Genomic DNA, 25,925 nt, shown 5'->3' with positions numbered 1-25,925 from the left:
TCTAAAAGAACTTGCCACTCCTGAGAATGATACTTGCTTGTGTTCTGGAGTGCAAACAGAAGAATACCGAAATGAGACTGCTAGTGATTCATTATACTTATAAATCTAATTGGTTATTTATAACGCATTTAATACCGAAGAGGTTTCTAAGCGCGGATCCGGATTCAAACCTGTGTTGCTCTACGTCGACTTGCTTCCAAGACAAGTGCGTTGCCACTAAGCTATACTACCCGTACTAATTACGTGTAGTTGCGGGATTAATGTTTTTAATCCACCAAATGACATACAAACTGGTAGGGTGATTAATGAGTTGGAAAAAAAGCATCGATGCTTGGTGTTGGAATAACTCGGAAGCTATGTTTTTGATTGTGGGTGATTTGAATTTTTCAAGGATGGGGGAGTAAAACAGCCATTAAATGAATCTTGGTGCATACGTACAAATGTTAATGGGGCCATAATGCTGCAGTCCATGGAGGAGGTAGTGATGTCCAGGGATCATTAGTCATTATTCACATCCGCAAATCATCTATTACTGCTGTTTGTGGATGATACAAAGATCAGATTGACATGGTTTTGTTCAGATAAAACATCATCGATCGATTATATTCTGTTTCCTGTCTCTATGGCTGAATTTATGGGGCAACTCACTCTATTACCAACATTGGTTAGTGATCATACTGTAAAGAAATTCTCAATAAGTAGGTCTCTAAGACCAAAAGAGAAAATTAAGGGTGCTAGTTCGCTGAATTGTGTTGGAAATAGAATTCATTGGTCTATTGTGAATATGGAAAGATATCTGAAATTCCTTGATAATCTTCTAATTAATATGGATATGGAGTATACAATATAATCACATACTTTTGAAGAAATGTCAATAAAAGCCAGGGACTATGTTGTGAACTTTAGAGGGAACCATTCCTCACGAATACTGATAAGTAATAACAATAAATGTAAGAAACCATTTGATATTGTGATCTTTAAGAAAAAGTGGAACTACTACAAAGGCATAAAAGCCTTGAAAAAAAGTATTGTTGACTAAAATGATTTGAAGCAAAGTATTGCTAGTCTGAAAACTAAGTACAAGAATTTCCTTAAGAGACACAGGCATCAGACTTCTCAAGGAAGTGGTTCACACTTAGAAATTCTTTGGGAAATACGGATGCACAGAAATGTTGGAATTCTTTAAATATTACGATAGTACTTAGGCAGGGGTAAAAAGGAATGAATGTTACAGCGGAGAATAAGTGGTCCCTACATATAAAGACAACGCATCAAAACAATGTGCGCCCCGATAGAGGGTGGATACCTCTTTCGGAATTTGCAGACGTTGAAAATCTAATCCCCGATATGAAGGGTATAGAAAAGGTTATATCCAGGCTTAAACCATCAAAGGCCCCGGGTCCAGATGGGGTCCCTAATATTATCTATAAACACAACCCTACATAATGGGTCAGGGGAATCTCAGGTCTATTCACTAATATCTTGTATACAGGGTTCATCCTGGTGAGCTGGAAAGCTTCAATTTTACTCCCAGTGTTCAAAAAGGGGTCCAGAGATGACCCCACTAATTATAGACTATTGGCAATGTCCTATGTATGTTCAAAGATCTTTGCGTAGATATTACTGGAGGATTTAAATGGGTGTATAAGAAAAAACAATATTCTCTCCAAGTAGCAAACTGGTTTTAGACAAGGTATGGTGGCATCTTTGAATGCATGGACACTATCTTACCTAATACATTGCGCTTTGGCAAGGCAGGATGGTGCATTATATATATATGTTTTATTGATTTTAAGGGAGCATTTGATACAGTTGATAGAAATATACTATGGACTAAATTGAGAGAATGGGATCTTAGCCCAATCATATTATATTTTATACAGGAATTGTATGTAGATACAGTGATACAAATTCGATTAAACCAATAGGGCAACCTTAGTGAACATTAGACACATTTTGGATTAAAACAAGGTTGTCCTTTGGCACCGACATTGTACAATATTTATATATCAAATATGGGGTCTACATTGGAAGAAGCTTGCAGCTTTCCCCCGAAAATCAGTAATTTCCACATACCTTACCATGCCTATGCGGATGATACCGTTATGATGGATAACACACTGATAGGCCTGGAGCGTAACCTGGATAAATTGTGTGTATATTCCAGAAGTAACAATCTCATAATTAATACTAAGAAGACTAATATAATGGTGATCCACCAAAGGAGGAAGCTAAAAAACAGATATAAATGGTGGGTGGATAATAATCTGATTGAGGCTGTACATTCTTATATATGTATTTGGGCATAATGATAACAGACATCCTAAGGGTACAGCTGCTGAAAAACGATGTGTGTTTAAAGCTAGAAAATAAATGTTTTGCAATCCTAAAAGTAATAAAAAATGATGGTGTCTATTCAATGCAGGATCTTATCAAATTGTATGGATCATGCATATTGCCTTGTCTTACTTATGACTTACTTTTACTGTGATGGAAACCAGTTGGTTCAAACAATTGGAAGAAAGACTGTGGCGACGTTCCCTTGATCATCCAAAAAGTGTCCCATTGAAGCTATATTTTGTGAATTAGGACTTCTATCTCTCCTTACACTAAAGATAATTACTATATACGGATGTGGACTAAAACCAATGATGCAGAATCAATATTTTCATATTTTAAAATATTATCGGAAGAGATGATGCTGATAATATATTGACAGAATGGAAAAGGGATGTTTTCTCCTTCTTTGGAGACATAGGTTTTACTCTTGAATCTGATATGCCCATATTTGTGATGGAGAAGCGAATCAAAAAATGTTTTTTGTTTTGTTTGTTTTATTCATATTTATATAGCGCACATCAGCCCAAGGACATCGTTGTTACAGTACAAAGCTTAGTTACATAGTCATGAGCAATATATATACAAGGTTACAATATAGTTATATTACGTTTCTGTTTATATTACAATGTACATGACAGGAGTAGAGGAGGAAGTCGCAGTGCTAGTTGAGGAAAGTGGTCTTGAGGTTGTTGCGGAAGACAGAGTTTGTCAGCCACCCTTTTTATAAGGCATGGTTTAATCCCACCTCAATGTGCTAACATATGGGACCGTAAGGCAAATATGACTACTCTTGCGGAGTATAAAAAATAGGGGTGTTATGTTACAGGGTTTTTCTGTGGAGAGACCATGTAATTATCTTGCTAACCATTTTGATAGTAATGTAAGACGCTTTATTATGAGAGTAAGATTGGATTCTCTCCCGACTCTCACAAATGTTGGGGCAGGGCAGGGTATGCCATGCAGTTCGAGACTCTGTAGAATCTGTAAAGCTGAAATTGAAACCCCCAGACATTGGTTAACTTGCTGCTGAGAATTTAATGAAATTTAAACTAGAGGTTGCTATATTGTAAGATATAGTTTAGAGAATTTTCAGTCTGATCAAACATAGAGCCAAATATACTCGGGGTGCAATACAATTTTACATTTTACGGTGTCTCACATCTGACTGGGAATTCAAAAGAAATATTTTATGTATACCTAATTAATTATTGATTTCTACCTGTTTTTTTGTACAAATAACTAAAGTATTTGACTGTTTTTGTACGGTTTATCTTCTTTTTTTCTTGTTTGTAAATGTTTTTAAAGTATGGGATTTTATGTGTGACTTTTGTGTATATAGAAAAAATATAAATTTTTTTTAAACTTAATTTTATTGGAGTTTATATCAAACAGATTACAGCTTATACAACCAAAGTTAACAATCATAACAAGAAAGCAGGTATTACAGTCAAATAGAAAGCGCGGTTGAGATTTAGTTTCATATATCAGCAAAATTCTTGCATTTCGTTCCATCAACAGTTAACTCCCCTTTACAATGTCAATAAGCATTGGCCGCTCTTCTCCCCCCCCCTTCCGCACTCTACACCACAAGACTTTATTAGCTGCCGCCGTGGGATGTGTTGTCTAGCGATGGGATGTATTGTCTAGCATTTGGCGGATTGGTTGATAGGTTTGTCAGACCTTGAGGCCTACCTTGTTAGGGAGTTTATCATGATGTTTCACTATTCATGGCATTGGTCATTCGCTAGGCGTTAGTGGGCTGTTCCGGGCATATATTTGTTGACAAACTCTAACCATAAGATGTCGCATTGCGTGGCTTTCCCGTGTATAGATGCCATGATTTTTTCCATGATACACATATTGGAGGTCACATTAACCCATTCTTTTTCTGTGGGGGTTACAGGGGATTTCCATTTCGAGGTCAATAGAGCCCTCGCGGCTAGTAACAGTGGTGCAGCTATGTCTGTGACCCTTCTCAATTCATCGTCGATCCTCTTGAGACCAAATAAGATCAAGTAGGGGTCTGCTGTTCGTTGGATCCTGTCTAGATCCTTAATCCAACCTAGGACTTCATTCCAGTATATTTTGACCTGAGGACAGCCCCACCAGATATGCCAGTAATATGCCGCAGACCCACATCCCCGCCAACACATTGGACTAGATGACTGATACATCTTGGAGAGCCTGTGCGGGTTATATTGCCACCTATTCAATAATTTAATTGAGTGCAACTTATATTGGCATGATATCGAGGCCTTGGGTGCTGTCCTACATATCTTATCCCATATCTCTGGGTCGATGTCTTCGCCCATGTCCCTTTCCCATTTTAACCTAAGCGGTTCTGTTGAGCCCTTTCCCATTTCCATTAGTGTTTTATACAAGGCAGATATTAACCCTTTCGTTTCCGTCCTGGAGTCGAGTATGGTGTCAAACGGGGTAAGTTCCCTGCTCAGCTTTTCCCTCCATTCTGGTTTTGTCAATACACCCTTGATCTGCAGAAAGTGGAATGCAGACAGTGTGCCTATTCCGAGTGCCTCCTCTAGTTCAGGGAGTGCAATGAAGGAATCCTTCTTTAAGAGTTGTTCCACCCTCTCCAGGCCTGCCTCATACCAAGCTTGAAACACATTGGGGATCTGGTCATTCATGCCCGGTGACCAGAGGTGACTTGATGGTGATGGCCATGTGGTAATCTTTTTCATATCCCTACTCTCTCGCCATATGTCCCATATGGTTACAAACATTGGGTGTGTCTTAGATCTTTTCAGTACCCTCTTCCTAGGGGACCATAGCCATTCGGAGATTGTTGCCGGGGGCAGGTAGTGGTTGTCCATAGCAATCCACTGGGGTGTTTTTTGGTTACGAAGATGGGGATTAAGAATATGTAATTGGGCTGCCTCGTAATATTTTCGGATGTCTGGGAGACCCACTCCACCCTTGTCTTTTGGTAATGTCAAATTGGATTACGCAATTCTGGGCTTTTTCCCTTGCCATATTAATTTTAATATCGCCTTCTTGACTTCTGCAAAGAATTGACGTGGCATCTGAATGGGGAGCATTTGAAAGGGGTATAAAAATCTCGGGAGACAGGTCATTTTTATCGCATTTAAACGCCCCAACCAGGATATTGGTTAGGTTATCCCATCGGGCAAGGTCTGCGTGAAATTTTTGGAGGAGCGCAGGGAAATTGGCTTCATATAAATCTTTTAGTGATCTTGTGACATGTATGCCTAAGTACTTCATTTTTTCGTGTTCAATCATAAGGCCCAGGGACTGGTATCTTTCCGTGTTTGTATCCATTGATCCCTGTAAGGGGAAAAGGATGCACTTAGATTTGTTAACCTTGAACCCGGATACTTGGCATTCGTCTAAGAGGTACAAAGCCATGGGAATGGATGTAGTGGGGTTCGTCACAAGAAGGAGTAGGTCATCGGCATATAGCGCTACTTTGTATGCCTCGTCCCCTAGACACATGCCTGTTACTTGAGTATCCAGTCGTATTTTTTGGGCCAGGGGTTCTACGGAGAGGGCGAAGAGGATGGCCGATAGGGGGCATCCCTACCGGGTACCACGTTTCAGCTCGAACCATTGTGAGTATTCCCCATTGACAGACACTGAGGCTTTTGGAGCGGTGTAGACTGCTTTTATCCCCCTTCTAAATTTTGGCCCTATTCCCACAGCACGGAGGACTGCGGCAAGGAAGCCCCATTCCACATGATCGAAGGCTTTTTCAGCATCAATGGAGAGTAAGGCAGGACCGTTGCACATAGTTTGGGAGGCTTCAACCAAATGGAGAGTCTTTCTCATGGTGTCTGCACCCTGTCGTCCAATTATGAACCCCACCTGGTCGGGATGAACGAGATGGGGCATGTGGATCTCTAGCCTGGCTGCCAGGACTCTTGTGTAAAGTTTGGCATCAAGGTTGAGCAAGGATATGGGGCGGTATGATCCGCAACATTTGGGGTCTCTGCCTTCCTTGGGAATGAATGATATGAGTGCTCGGACGAATGAGTCAGGGACAATCCCTGTGTCAAGGATTTCATTAAATAGGGAGGTCAGGAATGGAGCCAGGAGGGTACAAAAGGTTTTATAGAAGCCGGCAGTGAATCCGTCTTCGCCAGGGGATTTGCCCAGTGTAAGTCGTTTGATTGCCTCGTGTAATTAGTCTTCAGTTATGGGGGATTCAAGATGGGCCGAGTCAGCACTTGCAACTTTCGGAAGAGCAATGCTAGCGAAGTAGTTGTCTATTCCTTGTGAGTGTGGGTCTACTTCTGAAGTGTATAGGGACTCATAGAAATTTGCGAACAATTCTGGGATGGGGGTGTAGGTTGTGCATGGTCAGGGGTTGGGTCTGTAATCTCTTTCACCCTACGTTCTGCCCGTTGCATCCTGAGTCTAGCCGCTAGCAGCGCATCAGCCTTATCTCCCTTTTCATAAAATGTCTGCTTCAGTAGGTGTAGCCTACATGCTATCTGACCATGTTCTGGGTGGCGGAGTTATTCCTGTTTTTTCCTGGCCTCTTGGATCTTATCAGGGTCTGTGGTGTCCCCCACCCTAGATTCTCTATCAAGATTACATATTTCACTCCGGAGCTTATTCTCAATAAGGGTTCTTTCCCTTTTCTTCCGAGCCCCCTCCCGTATGAGGATCCCTCTCCAGGTTGCCTTGGCCGCCTCCCACACACTCTGTTTAGAGACCTCCCCGGTATTGTTGGCTTTAAAGTATTTTTTGATCTCTGTTTCGAGTTCCTCTTTGAAGATGGGGTCTCTCCATAGGGCCTCATTACATCTCCACTTCCCGCCCTTAACTGGTAGATGTTCCCACTGTATATCGACTGTGACCATGTCGTAGTCGGACCACGTTATCAGGGTAATCCCTGAGTGTGAGGTGGTGTTGTTCAGTTCTCGTGAAAGGTATATGTAATCTATTCAGGTGAAAGTACTGTGTGGAGGTGAATAAAATGTATACCCTCTTTCGTCAGGATGCATCATCCTCCATGCGTCTACTAGCGCATAGACCTGCATCATGTTTGCAAAATCACTGCATTCTCCTCTCACAGAAACATCGACGTCTGGGCGTCACGCTTTCTGGTCTAAGTCGTGATCTGCCCATAGGTTGAAGTCTCCGCCTAGCATAATATGGCCGGTGGCTTCCAACATTATTTTGGGGACAGTTTTAGAGAGGAATCGGAGCTGTCCTACATTGGGAGAGTAGATTGTGACAATCGTTACATCCACCCTCCCAATAGTCCCCACAATTATCAAAGCTCGCCCTTCCGCATTTGACCAGGTTTTGGAGACAAGGAAATTAAGTGCCTTTCTGATAAGGATTCCCACTCCCCCTCTTCGCAATGCTCCCGAGCCCCAAAACTCCATGCCGAAACGTTTCCCCAGAATAGACCTCTCCTCCCCCTTCATATACTTTGTTTCTTGTAAGAGTAGGATATCAATGTTAGCCCTTCGGAATTCTCACAGGACTAATGACTTCTTGGTAGGTGAGTTAAGGCCTTTGACATTAATCGTCCCGACTTTCAAGGGGCCTTGTATGCTCGCATCAGAAGTGGCCATCAATATATGACAATGCGATATTCACAACAATGGTTCACCATATCTTGTGTTCCGTACCCTCAACCAATCTTAGTGTCTTTCCCATCCCAGCAGCGAGTAAAAGTTCTGTAATAGTTGTACCCTCCCCCTTGTCTTGCAGATCCCTCCCTCTCCCTCCCACACCCCCCCCCATACGTCGGCGTCCGAGCAGGTCCAGTTAGATTCACTGAACTAGCAGCGAACCACCAATAGGGACCATCGTTGCGCAGTCCTTTAATTAACAATAAACACCACATAAATCTGAGCCCCCCTCCCAGCCCCTCTCTCACCTCAATTTACAACCATCAAAAATAACTTTAGTGTTGGGCCGAAAGCGGCCCTTATCTCAAACATACTCATAGTGTCAAGGTAGCTGCTGCTGATCTAGCTCACTTGTCCCCCTCTGGGGTGTTGTTACCTCTCCAAAACTTTCTCGACCCTTTGACTCTCTGCCTCTTAGGTCCCCGGAGTTTCCAATCTCGCCCTTCGTTTCTTGGAGTGTTTTCATCCTCCTCTTCGTTCACGGGGATCGACAAGATCAGAACTGCAGGCCTTTATTTCCCTCTCCGACTGTAGTCTAATTCTCGTGCCATCATGTTCAAAAGAGAGCGAGAAGGGATATCCCCAACGATATCAGGTATCCCGCTCTTTCAACCATTTTGTCAGGGGGCCACACATTCTTCTCAGCGCCAATGTCATGGCAGATAGGTCTTGAAATATGGTGACCTGGGCACCGTTGAGAGTGATCACGCCTCCACGCCTTGCCTTCTCGAGAATCTTTGCTTTGTCCTGGTATCTGTGGAAGCGGGCGAGGACCATTCTCGGGCCTCCAGGTGGGCCACCCGCTCTGTGGATCCGTTCTGTTCTTGGTTCATCAATCTCATCATCTGCCGCCAAGATTTTGATGATATCATGAAGTGTTGCTTTCAGGCTCTCCTCCGTCTCCCCATCCTGTTCTGGGATCCCAAAAAAGCATAAATTGTTCCGCCTTTCCCGATTTTCCAGATCATCCATCTTAAGTCTGTATTCCTCTTCCCGCTGTTCGAGATCCGTGGTCCTGTTTTCGAGTTGTGTTTCCAAAGTATCTATGGAGGCTTGATTGTTTTCTACCCCTCCAACCTGTCCTCAATCTTATCTATGCGTTGGATGATTTTGTCAATCTTGCCGCCTATGTTGCCCCCATATTCTTTATCTCCGTCAGGAGGGCCGCTATGTCACTTTTCGTGGCTGCTGTCTCTCCGTGTGCCACGGGTTCCGTCGCCATCTTGGGGGTGATCAGTGTGTGGGTGGAGGGAGTGTAAGCGTAACTAGCCAGTTTTATTTTGGTCTGCATATACTTGGGTGCCTCACCTCCAAGTCTCGGGTTCGGACAGGTGAGGGTAGGACGTGAGGGCTTGCCCCTCAGACTGCGCTGCGACCCCACACGGTTCTTAGTCGTCTGTTAGCGGTGATGTGCTCACCCTGCAGGAGGGACAAGTTGGCGACACGCTCCAGCAGATAACCTTCGAAATATGCAGGGTCCCTGGCGTAGGGGCAAGGTTGGAAGGTGTCTCCTTGGTCTCAATTCCAATCAATACCAGGGATCCGAGGAGGCACACACCCCTGTTTCGGGGGTCCTACCCTCAGTCCGAAGGATCCTTGCCCTATGCATTAGGATGAGCAGATGATCTGCGGGCCGGAAGACTATGTGTCCATAAGGAGGGGGGGCCAGTAGAAGACTGCACGTTGTTGGGATTCACCTCGCCCCATGCTTCTCCATTTTGCATGTGGTAACGTGCGTTGTAGGTGTTCAGAGAAGTTATGGTAGCCCTAGAGCACACCTCCCAGTTAGTCCCTTTGAGGGCCGGGGCCCTGCACGTAGGCCGCGGTGTTCGGATGTACCGCGGTCGCTCCGAACAGTGTGGGCTGTGTAAAGTGGAAGGCGCAGCTTACCTCTCGGCGGGGCCTTCCTTATTTTCCGATGATCTGTGGGCCAGGGGCGTGACTGGGGGGTCCATGCCGTGGGTTGTTCGGGGGCACCTCAGGGGGTAACTCTGAGGGCCGAGGGGAGGCTTGCTGGTCAGCGCCTCACGGGGTGCGCGTCGCTCTCCCGCTGGGCCCACTCGCTGGTCTGGCCAGTTTGCTTTCGATTTCGTGCCGTCTCTGGTGAAGAACTTCACTCGAAGTTTACTTGGGCTTCACAGGTCCGATTTTGATCGTTTTTTCTCCAGGATGGTGCAGGTGTATTCCGATGCACGATTCTCTGCTGTTTTCACCGTGGGTGGGTTGCGGGGTGGGGGCCAGGTCACCTCGCAGACCTACGGGGATGGAGTTCACACGGAGAAGGACACCATCCGTGCGCCCCCTGGTGGCCGATAGAAAAATATTTTTAATGTAATGTTATTCATGATATGTTGTCTTGTTGACTGTTATAAGGTTTAATTAAGCATAATAACAATAAATAAAGGGAAAAAAAGAAAATTAAACTTTGATCACCATAATTAATTTTTGATCAGACAAATAATTTAGCCATTTATTCCCCAGGTCCACCAACTGCTGCTCATAGAAATAATTAATATTGGTTTATGGACTTTTTCTTCCAAATAAACTATTAAGAAAGACATAATGAATAATTATAATATAAAAGCTGGATTGGCCCTGTTGTAATCCCCACGCTATGCATTCTGTTGTGTGACAGGTGATGTGGGACACAATTGAACTTGTCTTGTATCCAATAGGAGGATCATAAATATTTATGATTTGTAACTTTGGAAATTATATTTCTTTTACATAAATGACACCACATATGATATTGTGATTCGTTTTGTAATTGGACTTAGCATCTAGAATCAGCCCTCCCTTTGGTCGGCTGTTTTACATTTTTGTGCCATGTGCATACTAATACTGTATCCGTCCAGGGCTACCTCAGACACCAGGCAAGTTTCCTGAAGTGCTATGATGTCATAACAGGTGAATGGATCAACATCTTGCATAGTTAATGTATAATGAGAATGGCCTCTAGTATTCCAGGAGTGCAAGCTGATGCCCTGTGAGTCTAAGTTAGGAATTCATCTTTCTCATCGGTTGCAACACAGACGGCAGCCAAACACAGGTGGCAGAAGGTTTGTTACCTTCTTATTACCCGTTACTGTGATGGTATAGACCAATCTCCCGTTAGTATCACATACCACTGTAATATCTTTAGAGGGAAGAACATGAGTTGTCAAAGACTTTACATCACAATATTCAAATGCATACCCCATTTACCAGAAGCTGGTAATAATGGACATAATAAGCTCCAGGGTCTACTGTTTTACAAAATGTATGCATGACCAAATTTCAAGCTTCAGCGCAAAGTGACACCATATTCGTGTTGTGAGTAGGTGTAAGTGATATTTGCACACTTGTCATTATATCATCAGTTGGAGAAATGCTTAATAGGCCATTTTTTATACTGCTCCGCAACTCCTACGTCGTCTCTCCCATCTGATGGCATATCAATATGCAATGACTTATCATCATCTACTGACTTGAATTAGTGACGAGTGGGAATTAGTCATAGCAACTGATTCTTCAATGCGATTTAAAAGAGCATAAGACTGTTTTTGTTATTGCTGTATATCAGCACATGATGGCAGCATGGATTTCATGATGATGAGTAATTGATTATTGCAAAATGTTACAGAGCTTACAGGTGTCAAACATAATGATGCACATGAACTAAAAGAGTCGTCAACCAGCACTTCCAAGTTAGGAGAACCTGATAGATTGGTATTAGTTGAATTTAGTATACCATTGGCTGCTTTCTCCATAGTAGTAGTGACGGCAGTGCCATTCACTTCAGGCTGTAAATCGTACCAGATGTGCAATAATGAATTATTGCCCACGGGCAAGGAGGCTTGTTGAAGAGACTCTGTCACTCCCATATTAGAAGTTTTAGTATGAACTGTTTCAGGTACAGATTTAGTAGCCGTTATAGTGTCAGCACCTAACAGGTAGAAAGCTGTGATCTCTCTTGTAAGCACCATGGGTGGTATATTAACAGCTACTCCCAAGTTTAAGACTTCAATAGGAGAGCCTGAATTGGCCACGCCTTAAGTGTAACAGGATCCTCGACCTGTACTATGTAGACTATAGGACATAATACTTGAGAAAAATCTACACAAGGTATTCAAATTAACGAGGGTAATGGCATGGAATGTGCCCATTCAAGATGGAGAATAAACCTTAATCCTCGCACCATGCAGTTGCTTGCTTACCATTCACTTACCTGTCCTTCCTCTCGCCACAGGGTCAGCCACCGCCACGCTTCTCCCCGGATGTGCATAGTATGGCCATTAAGATAGTTAAGGGGCTATTAGCAACCCAGATTTCTGCTGCACTTGGTCCCCTTGCCTTGGGTTAGCAGGGCATTTCCGGCTGTCAAATACCTCCAGAGTCCCTTTCACCTTATGGAAATAGATACACTATTTGAGGACAGTCATTCTGAGTGAACTGTCATGCCACATTTTTTCAAGGCAAAGAGAGTGGCTGAAACTCTATGTCAAATATAAAGAGATAGTAGGGTTGCCCATTCCCCAGCCTTTGATTTTGACTAACCCAATAGACTTTTATGAGGAACAAGAATGAAGAAATGGCTAGGTACACAGCATTTGCTATGGTCCGCATGTTGCCTTATTTGGCTAGAGATTACTTCATGGTTATGTAGCATGACGAATCTGTAACATGTTTGCTTTATTCCTATATATTCCTATATATCACCTTTATTCCCATATATCACTCTGCTTCAAATGCATGCCCCAGGGCTAATATGTGCAAGTGCACATATGATATTTCAGTTTTTGATATTTTCGCTTTGAAAATGTCATTCATCATTCCTCTTTAGGAATATAAAATTTCCAGCTTTGAACAGAGACTATTGAACGAAATAGAGTTTCGACTTCAGCGCACCCCCGTGGATGAATCAGATGAAGATGTTCAGCATGATGAAATACCGAGTGGAAAGTGCATTGCACCAGTCATTGACAAGAGACTCAAACACTTCCGGGTGGTAGAAGGAACATCCGTTACATTCACCTGCAAAGTCGTGGGAATACCCATACCGAAGGTAAGCCACACAAATACAAATGATTGCTGTTTACTTATTGATTTCTTATTATATTTTTAGTTTCGATTTCAGATAATAAAGTAATTATGATTGTGAAAGTCTTTTTTTTACTTATTCAGGAATTGGTTTCTTGTAGTATCCACCTGTGAAGGACAGGTCATCCCAGAGCACGGTGGTTAGAAGCAGATAGAGTCAGTATGATCTGCTGCATAGAGTGGGTTTAAGCAAACAAAGGGACAAAGTAACATTGAAAGGGGAAAAAAACATAGGTGCCCATTTGAAGCAATCGTATATCTCTTCTAGTAGAAGCTAAAGCTCCAGGAAATGGGGCTTTAAATGCAACTTGTCGGCCTCCCGTTAATTTCTAATGCACATTTGGAATTGAAACCAGCGAAGCACCTAATGTGGGGGAAACAGTGAACATTGATGTGTTTACACAGAAAAGTCAGAACTCGGTTATGTAGCACCCTCTAATGCAATGGTTTTTCCACGTGATCTGTGGGAATCAAGGATCCAATGAAGATGGACAGAGCCTAAGAGGCATACTAGTGGATTTTCAAATCAAAGATGAGACTAGCTGTTTTATTCTATATAGTATAAGATTGAGAATGAATGGTTGGGAGAGGCCAATGTAGTGGGACTCTCTGTGGACAGTGTTTGGGAGAATGATGACTCGAAGAGCCTCGATATAGCATTGCAGGCATTCTGAGCAGAAACACTACCAGAGGTAATGAATGTTGACGCCACCAGCATTCCTAGGAGTACCGTTGCGTTACAGCATTAGCACAGTAATCAACGGTGGCAAAACTAAAACTATTCATGTGGCAAATCAAAAAGAATACTGTTACCGCTGTTAAGTCTCTAATCCCGTCCAAAGCGTCGGCGGGGATTAGAGTGATGCAGGCCCGCGTGGGTGGGCCTCGATGCGCAGCTCGCGCTGGAGGACAAAACACATGGACACCATTGTGTAGTCAGCCTGCCCCGGAACTGCCTCTGCGGCGAGGGGGAGGGGCTTTTATTGAGCGCCTTGCGTCACCGCGTAGTATTACTGAACAACAAACAAATATGCATTCCTCAGCCAACGGGCTAACCCTTTCGCATCAAGTCTCTCATAGGGATTCTTTACCACTCATAGTCTCTGAGTCTGGTTGGAGGCCGGGTGGCGGTTCTTAACCCATACCTTCCACCACTGGGTATGGCCCCCTGGGTCACCTCGGGTTGCTCACCTTCATAGTCCTGCTCACCCGGTCCTGGCTCATCCCATGGTTCCTCAGCTTCTTTGTTCCTTCCTTCTCCGTCTGGTGTGCTTGTCAGTTCCTCGACCATCGACGGGTCCGCACTCGACTGATTGTCTTCTTCTTCTGGGGGGCACTCGCCGTCGGTCCACAAGTTCCTGGGCACTGCCTTGAACCACGAGGCATTTCTCATCTTTGCCCCCTTTTTGCCATTGTCATGGTGCCTTGCTGTCTGCTGATTGTCCACGGGGCTGCATCATAGCGAGTGTCTAGTTTGGATTTGGAAAGGCTCTTCACCATGACCACTTGATCACCAACTCGGTGATTGGACAGCTTTGCATGCCTTTTGTTGCTCATGTGGGCGTTTGCCCGTGTCCTCCTTGATTAGGTGCGCTCATGGTCGAAAATGTCTGGGCTCCTGCTCGGGTGATGTGGTATGGAGGAATTGAGTTGTGTGCCATTCATTAGGTCCGCTGGCGGTATCCCTGTCGTGCTGTGGCGTGTGACCCTGTAGTTTCACAGGAATCGGTACAAGTCCACTTGCCATGGGCTGGCATTGATGCGTGACAGGCGCAGTACCTTGTTAATTGTCCTTATGAAGCATTCTACATCGCCATTCGCCTGCGGCCATCTCGACATGATGTGGTGGTATCGTATGTTGAGTTCCTTAAGGTATTTCTTTAACTCTTCCCCCGTGAATGGTGGACCATTGTCGCTCTTGATTCTTCTTGGTATCCCATGCGTCGCAAACATTTTCTCAATCGCTGGTATGACGGCTTCCGCTGCCGTAGAGTTGACAATCTCGACCTCCGGGTACCTGGAGTGGTCGTCAATTGCCACCAGTAGGTGTGTACCTTCCCTTATTTTACAAAAGTCTATGCTTATGGCATCCCATCTAGTGGATCCTCGCACAGCCGCCTGAATGGGCTCTGGATTCGGCGGAGGCCCGGTTATTTGGCATGGGAGGCATGTGCTGACCAGCCTTTCAACTTTGCCATCGATCTGGGGGAACCACACCCGGTGCCTAATGCAGGCTTTGGTCCGTACTACCCCCTGGCGGCCCTCGTGTGCCAAGGCTACGATCTTGTCCTGTAGGCTCAGGGGAATTATGATGCATGTACCTCTTAGGATCAGTCCTTCTTCCGTGATGGAGAGGTCCTGTCGGACTGCGAAGATTCCTGTGAGGAATTCTTTAGCTTCTGTTGTTTTGTTGTGTATGTTTCGCAGGAATGACCTCCATTCCCCTGAGATGATCGTGTCCTTTATCCGATCGCAGCATGGGTCTCTTTGCGTGGCCTCTCTTATGTCCTCCAGGCTGACCGCTCGAGGCATCATGGCGTGTACCACCTGGCAGATATGCTCCTCTGTCTCTTCTGCTACATGGATCTCCTTTGGTGTTGCCGCTCTCAGATGTCTTGAGAGGAAGTCAGCCAGGTTGCCGCTGCCTGGCTGATATGCCAGCTCGAAGTCATATTGCTGGTAGTGCAACATCCACTTAGCAATTCGGGCCGGGGGGTGAGATGATGTTCCTGTGAAGATGGGGAGCAGCGGTTTATGATCTGTGTATGTTTTGAATTTCCGACCGTACAGATATAGGTGGAAGAGGCGGAATCCCCATAGTACGGCTATCGCCTCCTTCTCGATGTGGGAATACCGCTGTTCGGTTGGCGTTAATGCCCTGGAGGCATACGCGACCGGCTTTTGCTCTCCCGTGTTCGTCACCTGTATGAGAATGGCCCCTAGGCCCACAGGGCTGACGTCCACGTACAGTTCAGTGGGGAGTGCTGGGTCGTAATAGGCCATAGTGGTGTCCGCCGACAGTGACACTTTGATGTGTTCAAACGCCTCTTGGCAGGTGGGTCCCCACTCCCACTTCGTGTTGGCCTTCGTTAGTTCTCGCAGACGTTCCGAGAGCGTGGCTAGGTTCGTGAAAAACCTCCCACAGTAGGTGGCCATGCCTAAGAAACTGCGCACCTCCGTTGGTGTGGTAGGAGGTGTGGCAGCTTGAATGTCATCCACTTTCTGGGGGTCCGCTGAGATGCCTGTGCTATTGAACGTGCACTCAAAAAATGAGATCTCATCCTTCAGGAATTCACATTTTTCTTTGTGTATTGTCAGGCCTGTGCTTTACACCCTGTTGAGTAGCATGTGCAGCCTTCTCATGTGTTCTTCTTTGTTGCTGGCATGGATCAGAATGTCATCACTGACATTTAAAACTCCCGGTATGTCTCGGATCACCTCCTGTATTGTCTGCTGGAAGACCTCGGCGGCTGAAGAGATCCCAAAGCTCAGGCGCTTGTACCTGCGTAGGCCGATGTGGGTTGAAAATGTCGTTATGTACCGGGAATCCCGGTGCAGCTTCAGCTGGTGATAACCGGCATTCAGGTCGACCCTAGAGAATATCTTGGACCCGGTGAGGTCTGCCACTATCTCATCCAGGGTCGGGGTGATATGGTGCTCCCGCTTGATGGCTTCATTGGGTAGGCGCATGTCTATGCATATTCTGACCTTCCCAGGTTGTTTTGGCTTTTTTGTGACAACCATGGGAGAGACCCATGGTGTGGGTCCCATGACTTCCTCGATGATGCCTGCTTTCTCCAGTGCCCTTAGTTCCTTTTCGACTTGGTTGCGGATGTGGAACGGCATCCTTCTGTGTCGTACAGCTCTTAGTTGTACTGACTCATCGATGTGTAATTTGATCGATTTTCCTTTCAGGCACCCTATGCCCTTGAGTAGGTTAGGGTATTTTTCTAACACCTTCTCGACTTCTTGCGAATCATTCACTTCACAGATGAAGCTTACCACCCCTAAGTCTTCTGCTGCGTCTCCACTCAGGAGGCATTCGATGCCCGCATTCACCACGTAGATCTTTGATTGCAGTGATCTTTCGCCGTGGCTGATGGTGGTTCAGAACCTACCCACTGTGGGCAGGGGGGTCTTACACCCGTATGCAAATAGTAGCGTGTCTGTTGCCTTCACGGATGGTGAGGGCATTAGTGTCTTGAACGCGGTTAGCGGCATTACATTTACGGAAGCTCCGGTGTCTATGGTCATCAGAATTTTCTGCCCCTGGATCGCTACCTGGCATCTTCGTCTTCTCAATTTTCTCTTTGGCGTGGTGTCTCCATGGTTGAGGGTGGACACCAAGTAAACCTTCCTCCCTTTCTTCCATTGCTCCTTCGTGGAGTCTTGTTGGAGCTGTGCTGCGTCATCTCCTTCCTCCAAAGTGGAAGAGTTTGTGGTCTCGATCCGTCTGGCGTTGGCCTGTTTTTTCTTCTTACCCCCACTCCTGGGGTGCTTGTGATGTCTGTTGTTGTGTGCCTGATGACCTGCATACCTTGGAATAATGGTCTTTCCTGCCACATGTACCGCATGTTGTTCCTTTAGCTGGGCAGTTGCGTCTTCCGTGACAAGGCCCTCCACACCACCCACATTCCGTGGGCCCTGGTACTCGGGGCTGCCATCTGGGGTGTGTGTAGTTTCCGCCAATTTCATCCCTCGTGGGTTGGCGATTGGTGATCTGTGCCACAGTGGCCGATGTGAGGTCCGGCTGTAGCTTCTGAAGGGTCGTGCCCATATGTGCTGCCCTGGCGTGTGCCAGTTCCCTCTGGCAGCTCAGTTCAAGGATTCGAGTCAAGGAAATGCCCTTCTCGCTCAGTACCATCCTTCTCAGTTTTTCTGACTGGATGCCATTTATAAGTTGCCAACGGATTTCTTTCTCAATATCTGTGAATTGACACGATATGGCCAACTTTCGGAGTCGGGTGTGGTAGGCATCTAGTGTCTCCTCTTCCGACTGGATTGTTGTGCAGAATATGAATGTCTCGTAATCTGGGTTGAGTTGGGGGAGAAAATGGGCCGTTAGGGCATCCTTCGTCTGCTGGTAGACATCAAGGCTTCCGTCGATGGTGAGCGAGTGGATGATGCATAATATTTCATTCCCCACATTTAGCAGTAGGTGCGACTTCATCTTCCTTGCGGTGGTAATGTCTTTACATTCCATGGCCATCTCAAACTTTTGTAGCCACAATTGCCATCTTGGGCCAACTGATGATGGGTCGGTGTATGGGTCAAAAGGATAGATAGACACTGAAGAGCCACCTTGTGGGCGAGTTTGTGCCGTGGACATCGACAGTTTTGCGGCCATTCGGGATGGCGTGCCGGGCCTGGGGGTGGACGTGCATGTCACCATGTTGGAGAGTCACTTGGCCACATGTGGGGGTTGCTGTCCCACCTGGCAATCCCCTGTGGGAGTCCTCGGCTTTCTCTGCGTGATTCCCCGTGCTTGGCGTGATTTAGTGCGTCTTCCCCTTCCAGCTACCTGTAGCCTACGCACGGCTGCGTGGCGTGGTGTGGTCAGTCTGGCGTTGTCAGCAGGCTGGTGATGTGGGAAGAATGATGTTCAAGAAAAAAAAATGGAAGAAAAAAACAATTTTTTTTTTGGGTGTGTGGGGGTTTGTGTGCCCCCCCACCGTGTTTCCAAAAATGTGGCCAATGAATGAGGCCTTGATCAGCTGTTTAGGCGGCGGCACGCGTGCCGTCGTGTTCGTGTCCCTCGTCGCCAGTGTTAAGTCTCTAATCCCGTCCGAAGCGTCGGCGGGGATGAGAGTGATGCAGGCTCGCGTGGGTAGGCCTCGCTGCGCAGCTCGCGCTGGAGAACAAAACACACGGACACCATTGTGTATTCAGCCTGCCCCAGAACTGCCTCTGCAGTGCGGGGGAGGGGCTTTTATTGAGCCCCTTGTGTCACCGCGTAGCGGGACACAAGGCGGATATAACAACCGCCAGATTAATTGCACTAATAACATTCACTCCATGTTCCTCTTCCACTTCCCAGTACTTATTTGTGAACTAAACTTACCTCCCCTCAGGAACACCTTTTCACTTTTTATTCTTTCTGTCCAGGCCCCGCCTAGTCCCTTCGGGGCATATTAATCCCCTTCACCTGACATCCTTGCGTTGAAAATGTTCCTGCCTTTGGCAGGGACCCCGGGTAGGGGCTTTCCGCCATGATTCTTTCCTGACTTAGATAGGAGGGGCTACGTTCCTGGGGACTCCGGGTCAGGCACCTTCTGTGAAAAACAGAGGCCCCTTGGCCTAGGCATCCGCTGACAGAGAGCCATCAGGTTGAGCCGTCAGACTGCTGGAGCTCCTGTTGGAGCTCCACTTGCCCATGCTGCGCACTGGGTGCGAATTGAGCAGGCAGGCCCACTGCTGTGAAGAGGCCCCTGTGTCACAGAAATCGTAGAGCTTTGGTGGAGCTTCAGGAGCCTGGAGCGATCCCGCCCTAGCATAGTTAAGGTCCTGTGTGAGGTTGGTAAGCAAAGCGGGTTTGGTGTCCTGAGCTGGCGCCGACGGTGGTCTCTATGCAACCCACACGCATTGCAACGCCAGCCCGGCAGGTCTTCTTTATTTATCCACAGGGAGAGGGCAGCAATGGTGTTAGTACTCTACCTGGTGGCAGGTTATTGCTCAGCGATCCCTTTGTTTCATGATTATAAGGAACACACAGTAAAGAAGCACCACCTGGAAACTAGATCTCCCTCCTCTTTCATCTCTCCAGTAAGATCACACCAAAAGGAGAAGTCATGAATACGTATCAGAGGAGCGATTGCTTGAAATCTTTAAAAAACCCATCAAAGAGGGAGGGATTAGGAGTTGGGGCAAGCACAGGCATGTCTCCCTTTCCTCATCATCAACCTCAGAATCTTCTTCGGCCAGCTCTACAGAGGGCTCCTTATCCTCACTAAGTAAGGACCTAAGGGGCAAATACCTGGATAAGTAGTCAGTAGCCAATGTCCTGATCCAGGTGGCCCATTACATGGGGTTCCCAGATTCAGAATCTCCAGCAGCTGCAGCTTGATTCACAAGCCCCCCGCCCTCCCCCGCAGTTTAAGCACACTCTACCAGCTGGACTTCCCCTTCTTACAGAAAATGAAGGAAGAAATGTTTAGGCAATAGAATTTTCTAGACAATACAGCAGTCCGCATGTCACGGGCAAAAATATACCCCCTGAAGGCAGAGGAAAAGTTGATGCCACAGATGGTCCAGCTGGACGATATACCACATAGCCTAGTGGGGTGGTCTTCAATAGCACCAGAGAAGGCTATGAAGGACCCCACAGAGAGGAAGGTGGAAAGAGCACTAAGGAAAGCCTATGGAGGGACCCACTTAGCACTCAGATCAGCAACCTACTCGTCATACATGACGGAAACAGCGCTGGGAGGGCTGAAAGCTGCAACAAAGGCAGTTTAGGGTGGTTGAGACTCTTCCGGATTCTACAAGCAGTGAAGAGCCTGGTCGAATTTTTGTTTGTCTTTGTCTATGACGAGTCAAGGCATCCACTATGTCCATGGATCTATCATTGTTGGGAGAAGTCACCTGCACATCAAGAATTAGAGGGCGGGTTCTCATCAGAAGAGCATAGCAATGAGAATTCCCATTGAGGGGCATATTCTTTTTGGGGAGACTTTTGAAAACAAATTCCTTCATGTCTTCAATGCTGATAAGCATGCGGGGAAGCTCATTTTTTAGCAGAGAAGATTCAGCAAGCAGCTAATTATTCAAAAGACATTTTTTAAGTTTCTGAAGGAACAGCAAACACATGCGCCTAAAGTTAGCACTGTTTAGATTTCAGAAGACTGTTGCAATCAGATGCAGATGCCCCTTAATACCAAAATAAAAAAAAACGTGCAACTGCATTTTGAATTCCCTTACAGAGATACATTTCTGGTGCACATTTAAAATAGATACTATCCAACTAGATGTTACAACGTGCACCACTCCAAATGAAACTTCTTCCCAAGTGAAAATGGTGGCTTCACACGAGAGAGTTTGCTTGAATACACACATTTTTAAAAACCTGTCTGTGCTGTATACTAAACAAATCCTACTAACTCTGAATCCAACGAACTGTTCCGGCAATGCCCTGCAATTCTCAGGTTATTTGCTGTGATACCCTCTCACCTATCATCACATATACTATTAAGTCATCTTTTAGAACTTCCTTTATCCCAGACAACCTGAAACAGGTAAGGGGCACACTCATCTTAAAAAAGCCATCATTGGGCCCAAACTATTTCGGCAACTAAAGAGCAATCTTAAATGTGCCATAAATATATATTGCCTTCTCTCTAAAGTTAATGTACTCCCTCTAATTTAGATGCCAGACGCTACATGACTGCCTGTTTTTTATGGCTTAGACATTGCTGGGTATCCCTATGGTCTGTGTATTTCTTCAAAATGTGTGTATTGTAATATTAATTGCGTACAATGTGTTTTTATATTGTACTGTGTATATTTGAATGTGAGTTTTGGTTTATGGACTTTCATCCAAATAAACTGTTAAAACTGAAAATGTGTCTTTCCTCCATAAGATTCTAGATATATCTGCAAAAATCTAGCTTCTGCATCATTTGAAAGCCAAGCAGGTACTACGGGACAGCCAGGCTGGCTTCCGTCCCTGGTAGGAGCACTGAAATAGTTATTGGACATCAGAGACACCTTGCGGAAATTTACTGAAGGACAGATGGTAATGCTGATGCACCTAGACTTGTCAGCAGATTTTGATATGCTGGATGACAGTATTCTACTTAAAAGACTAAAGGACATGGCGGCTGTTTCTGAGGCTGGTGTTAAGTAGTTTGATATCCAGGTTTTCCTCCCTAGGAGCTTGGGGCATGGACCCAATGTTCATGGCATGGCCCAAGGGACTTCTCTATGCCTTTCCCCTGCTTTGTCTTATTCCAAGGGTCTTACTCAAGATTAGGGATGCTGGGGCAGAAGTCATCATAGTGGTTCCCTTTTGACCGATTAGAGGATGCTTCCTTCTCCTCCCAGACTTGGATATAGCTCTGATGTTGCCTCTTCCCTTTATTTCAGAGTCCCTGCTTTCTCCTCAGGGGTTTCCCAACCGCAGAAGGTGGACGCGGGGGTGTAGAGATTGAGAGGGAATGACAGCAGATAGGTAGACCCTCTGTTGAAGGGGTTTGCGGTGTGCAAAATGATATCAGGCCCGCCGCTCTGAAGGCCTGTTAAATGGACTGGAGGAACTTTGATTCCTGATGTAGATTGAATGGTCTCTCCTTTTTTGCGGCCCCTGAGCAAGCAAACTTCAATTTCTTCAGGAAAGTTTTAATCTGGCCCTTTCAGTTTCTACTTTTTGGCCACAATGGCCAGCCATCCGCTCTTTCAGGTTCCAGGCAGATAATCCATTTGAACTATAGGAATTCACTGTTAGACTCTTGAAGCGTTTCATCTCTTTCCATGGCAGTTTCTGGTCTACTATCCTGGCCCTTTAGTCCTCAAAGCCTTGCAATGTCCTCCCTTTAAGCCTCTGTACATGTCTATTTGAGGTACCTGAAGCTTAAAACAGACGTTTGGGTGGCCATCACCTCAGCTAAATGACTTTGGGAGTTATATGCTCTTTCTTGTGAGCCCCCCTACTTAGTGGTTACACCAGAAGCCGTATTCCTTAGATACCACCCTTCCTCTGCCTAAGGTGTTTGCAAAATTCCAAAATTCACAGGAAATAGTTCTGTCATTATTTTTCCCCAATCCATCCTCCCCAGAAGAAAGGCTGTACTAACCTACTCAGAAAGGAAAAATACACTCCCTTCCTCCAACAGCTTCTTTATCAACTTTAGGTGCCCTCTCCTGGGAAGAAGGCAGCAGTGCCCACCGATGCTTGTTGGCTGATAGGTACCATCTGCCTTGCTTACATGTCCACAGACTCCACTCTTCCCTCAGGGTTACACGGGAGGTCTACTAGGGGCATGTCGGCTTCTTGGGCAGAAGCCAGGGTAATTTCGATTCAGGACATTTACAGGGCAGTGACCTGGTTGGACCAGAACACATTCATCAGGCACTATCATCTTGATCTATACTGACAGGAGGCCGGGACCTTTGGAACATGGGTGTTAAGTGCACCACTCATGTGATTTTGCAGACATAGACAGGGTGCTGTTTTCTACCCTGTTCCTGAATGCATGTGGTGATGGTTGGAGTGCATACCACCAATCTGCGTGGTGCCCTGCTGTTCTAGGCCCATTCATTACCTAAAGGTGGTTTACCTCGCAAGTAAGTTCTGGGTCAAGGCAGAGGGGCATGTAGGTACTGCTCAGATTACTTGCCGGTAAACTTCATTACTTTAGTTCAGCTTCTCCTCGTCCCAGTACATAGGTGCCACCCCCACCCTCCAACTAGTAATATGTGGAATGGGCCTACAAAGATAGTTGGTAATAACTGAAGGATGTCAGATGATGGGGATCAATATACTGGGAAGGGAGGAGGTGGGGCCTGGACGGAAAGAATAACAAGTGAAAATGGGTTCCTGAGGGGAGGTAATGTTGCCTCACAAGTAGGTACTGGGACAAGGAAGAAAAGGACTAGGTATAAGGAAGATTACCAATATGTAATCCTACCATTTTTTGCAGCAATAATTACCACCTACACTTGGGCTGGCTGTAATTTGGTTGCCATTTTTAAATACACAATCCTAAATAAAACAGTAACATTATGCTGTTATCTAGACAAATGGCTGACGAAACTGATGTTTGAGGTTTTAGAGGCAGTGAGAGCAGCAACAGGCATAAGCGCAATTCAAGTTCATGATCATCAACTTCTCCAGCATGGGGTCTGGCATGCATTCACATAGCTCATGAATATTTCCCTGTCGTCAGGCTGGGAATCCTCGGTAAAAGAAAAAATGGTTTCCCTTTCACTTCAAAACTGTATTTCTCCTCTAAACCTATCACTGTCCTCTGGGTCATACTGCCCTAAGCTCGACCCCTGGTGGCCATCTTCAGATTTGTATAGCACGCGTCAGTGTTGGGAGACCTCAAGTTGCTCTCCAAGCTAATTTCGTATTTTTGGAATTTTTGTCCGAAAATAGTTAAATAATTTTGGACCGATTTTTGCTTGATTGTCTTCGACGAAGGACAGAGACCGGCAGCAGTGATCTGCTGCTAGGGCCCTTGGACCTAACAGTCTGACCACTGGTTGGAAGTAGGTTTCAGATTGTTGCCTTCTACATGTCTGTTCCTATACTCATACGTAACTCCAGCGTATACTCTTGGAAATATGCATCTCTCCTGTGGGTGGTTACAGAATGGTTGAGGAGGACATTTTAGACTTGATATACCACCAGAGGTGGCGTGAAGTGCCTGGACTTGCATATGGTGTACATTCACGGACTGACATGCCACCATTTGTTTTTGGTATGGTGTGCCCCGGATCATATCCTATGCTTTGAGAGTGAAGGAAGACATTGTGACATGACACAAGGTACTTAGCATCACACATTTGAAATATGGATAATGTACAGACCGACCCACATACATTTGCACCACATAAAACCATCTAAGTGGTTAGGTCCTGCCACATGCAGGGCGGCAGGCCATATCACTGTTAGCTTTCTTTTGAGTACTTTTTGAGATGGCCAACGAACGCGGTTGGCATTCCTATTGTGTGCAATTGCTATGTGTGCATCGCTTGCATTACCTTTACGTGTGGGCGCGACACACCATCGCAACACTTACTTGCATAGCGGAAATTAGTTGTGGGCAGTTGTTGCTCACGGCGTGCACTCCCAGCACTTTCCTAACGTGCGTGCCCAGTGTAGCCCACTCTGTCATGTGAGCACCTAGGTCCGGAAACCAACAACAAAAGCAAAAGCAGACATGCGCACACAGAGCGTACGGTTCCAGAACATGTCCATACTTTACGAACAATACTCTGAATTGTTGCACGTGCTTTATTTTGCTACTAGAATGTTCAGAAGAACGTGTAAGGTGGCTGCAACCACCGCTCTTTTATTTTGCGAACAAATTCCAGTGTCCAATGCTGACTGTGCACTTCTGTACTTCTTTTGTCATCTGGCAAAGTGGGTAAAGGATTACTTTATGGTCCTAGGGGGCTGTGTGGAAAAACACATTTTCTTTGAAAGGTAGGAAAGGTACCAGCTGTTGCCTCTGTGATGCCTTATAGCATAAAGGTTTGCAGGTTGGTTCTCATTGGCGGAACCACAAATGGATATTCATGCCCATATCGGTCGGTCCAGATAACAACGACGGAAAAGACATTGCTTATGGTAATCTTGCAATTATTGGTCCACCAACCGTCTTTTGGATGTGGAAGAGTGACACGCACAGTGAGGAGCAAGGTATCTGAGAAGAAACAGGAATAAGAATACATGTAAGTAGCCGTTATTAGTGATAGCGTACAGGACCACAATTTACGGGAAGGATGTCGTAAACTGGCTGTAGGTGGCTGCCTCATGGACCTTTGGGTGATCTACTGTGGGTGAATGAGTAGCATCATATGTTCACCCACTGCCTTGATCTCTGCTTTGTAGGTGATACTGGGCCTCATTACGACTTGCAACACATGGCTGCCGCAGAAATCGAGTCTGTGTCCGGGTTCCCAGAATGGGGAATTACCGGGCCATTCCGAGTTCGGAGGGCCCGGTATTTCCTCCCTCCAGGAACCCAGGCACGGACCTTCCCCATTCCCATTTGAGCCCCCACAGGGCTCAATGGGAATGGGAGAGGGTGCAATCAACAGGCCGATTACGAGCGGCCTGTTGTCTGCTCCCTCTTCCCCTCGCGGGACCCGGTAAGGACGCCTGGTTTGATCAGGCATTACTTACCGGGTCCCGCGAGGGGGGCTTGTAATGAGGCAGAA

At 45.9% G+C, this 25,925-nt stretch overlaps 1 protein-coding gene across 1 annotated transcript in view; it reads left to right on the top strand.

The window, feature by feature from the left end:
- MYPN (myopalladin) overlaps positions 1–25,925 on the top strand; it is a 1,604,598-nt gene that overhangs the window by 1,187,702 nt on the left and 390,971 nt on the right. The window contains exon 13 of the mRNA XM_069610599.1: positions 12,787–13,008. Coding sequence (XP_069466700.1) covers positions 12,787–13,008 — 222 coding nt within the window. The remainder of the gene's footprint in view (positions 1–12,786; positions 13,009–25,925) is intronic.

The sequence above is a fragment of the Ambystoma mexicanum genome, chromosome 8, assembly GCF_040938575.1.
Source record: "Ambystoma mexicanum isolate Mex_15411 chromosome 8, UKY_AmexF1_1, whole genome shotgun sequence".
NCBI classification, from domain to species: Eukaryota; Metazoa; Chordata; class Amphibia; order Caudata; family Ambystomatidae; genus Ambystoma; species Ambystoma mexicanum.
Note: the sequence above shows the minus strand (reverse complement) of the source record. Positions and strands in the feature narration are given on the sequence as shown.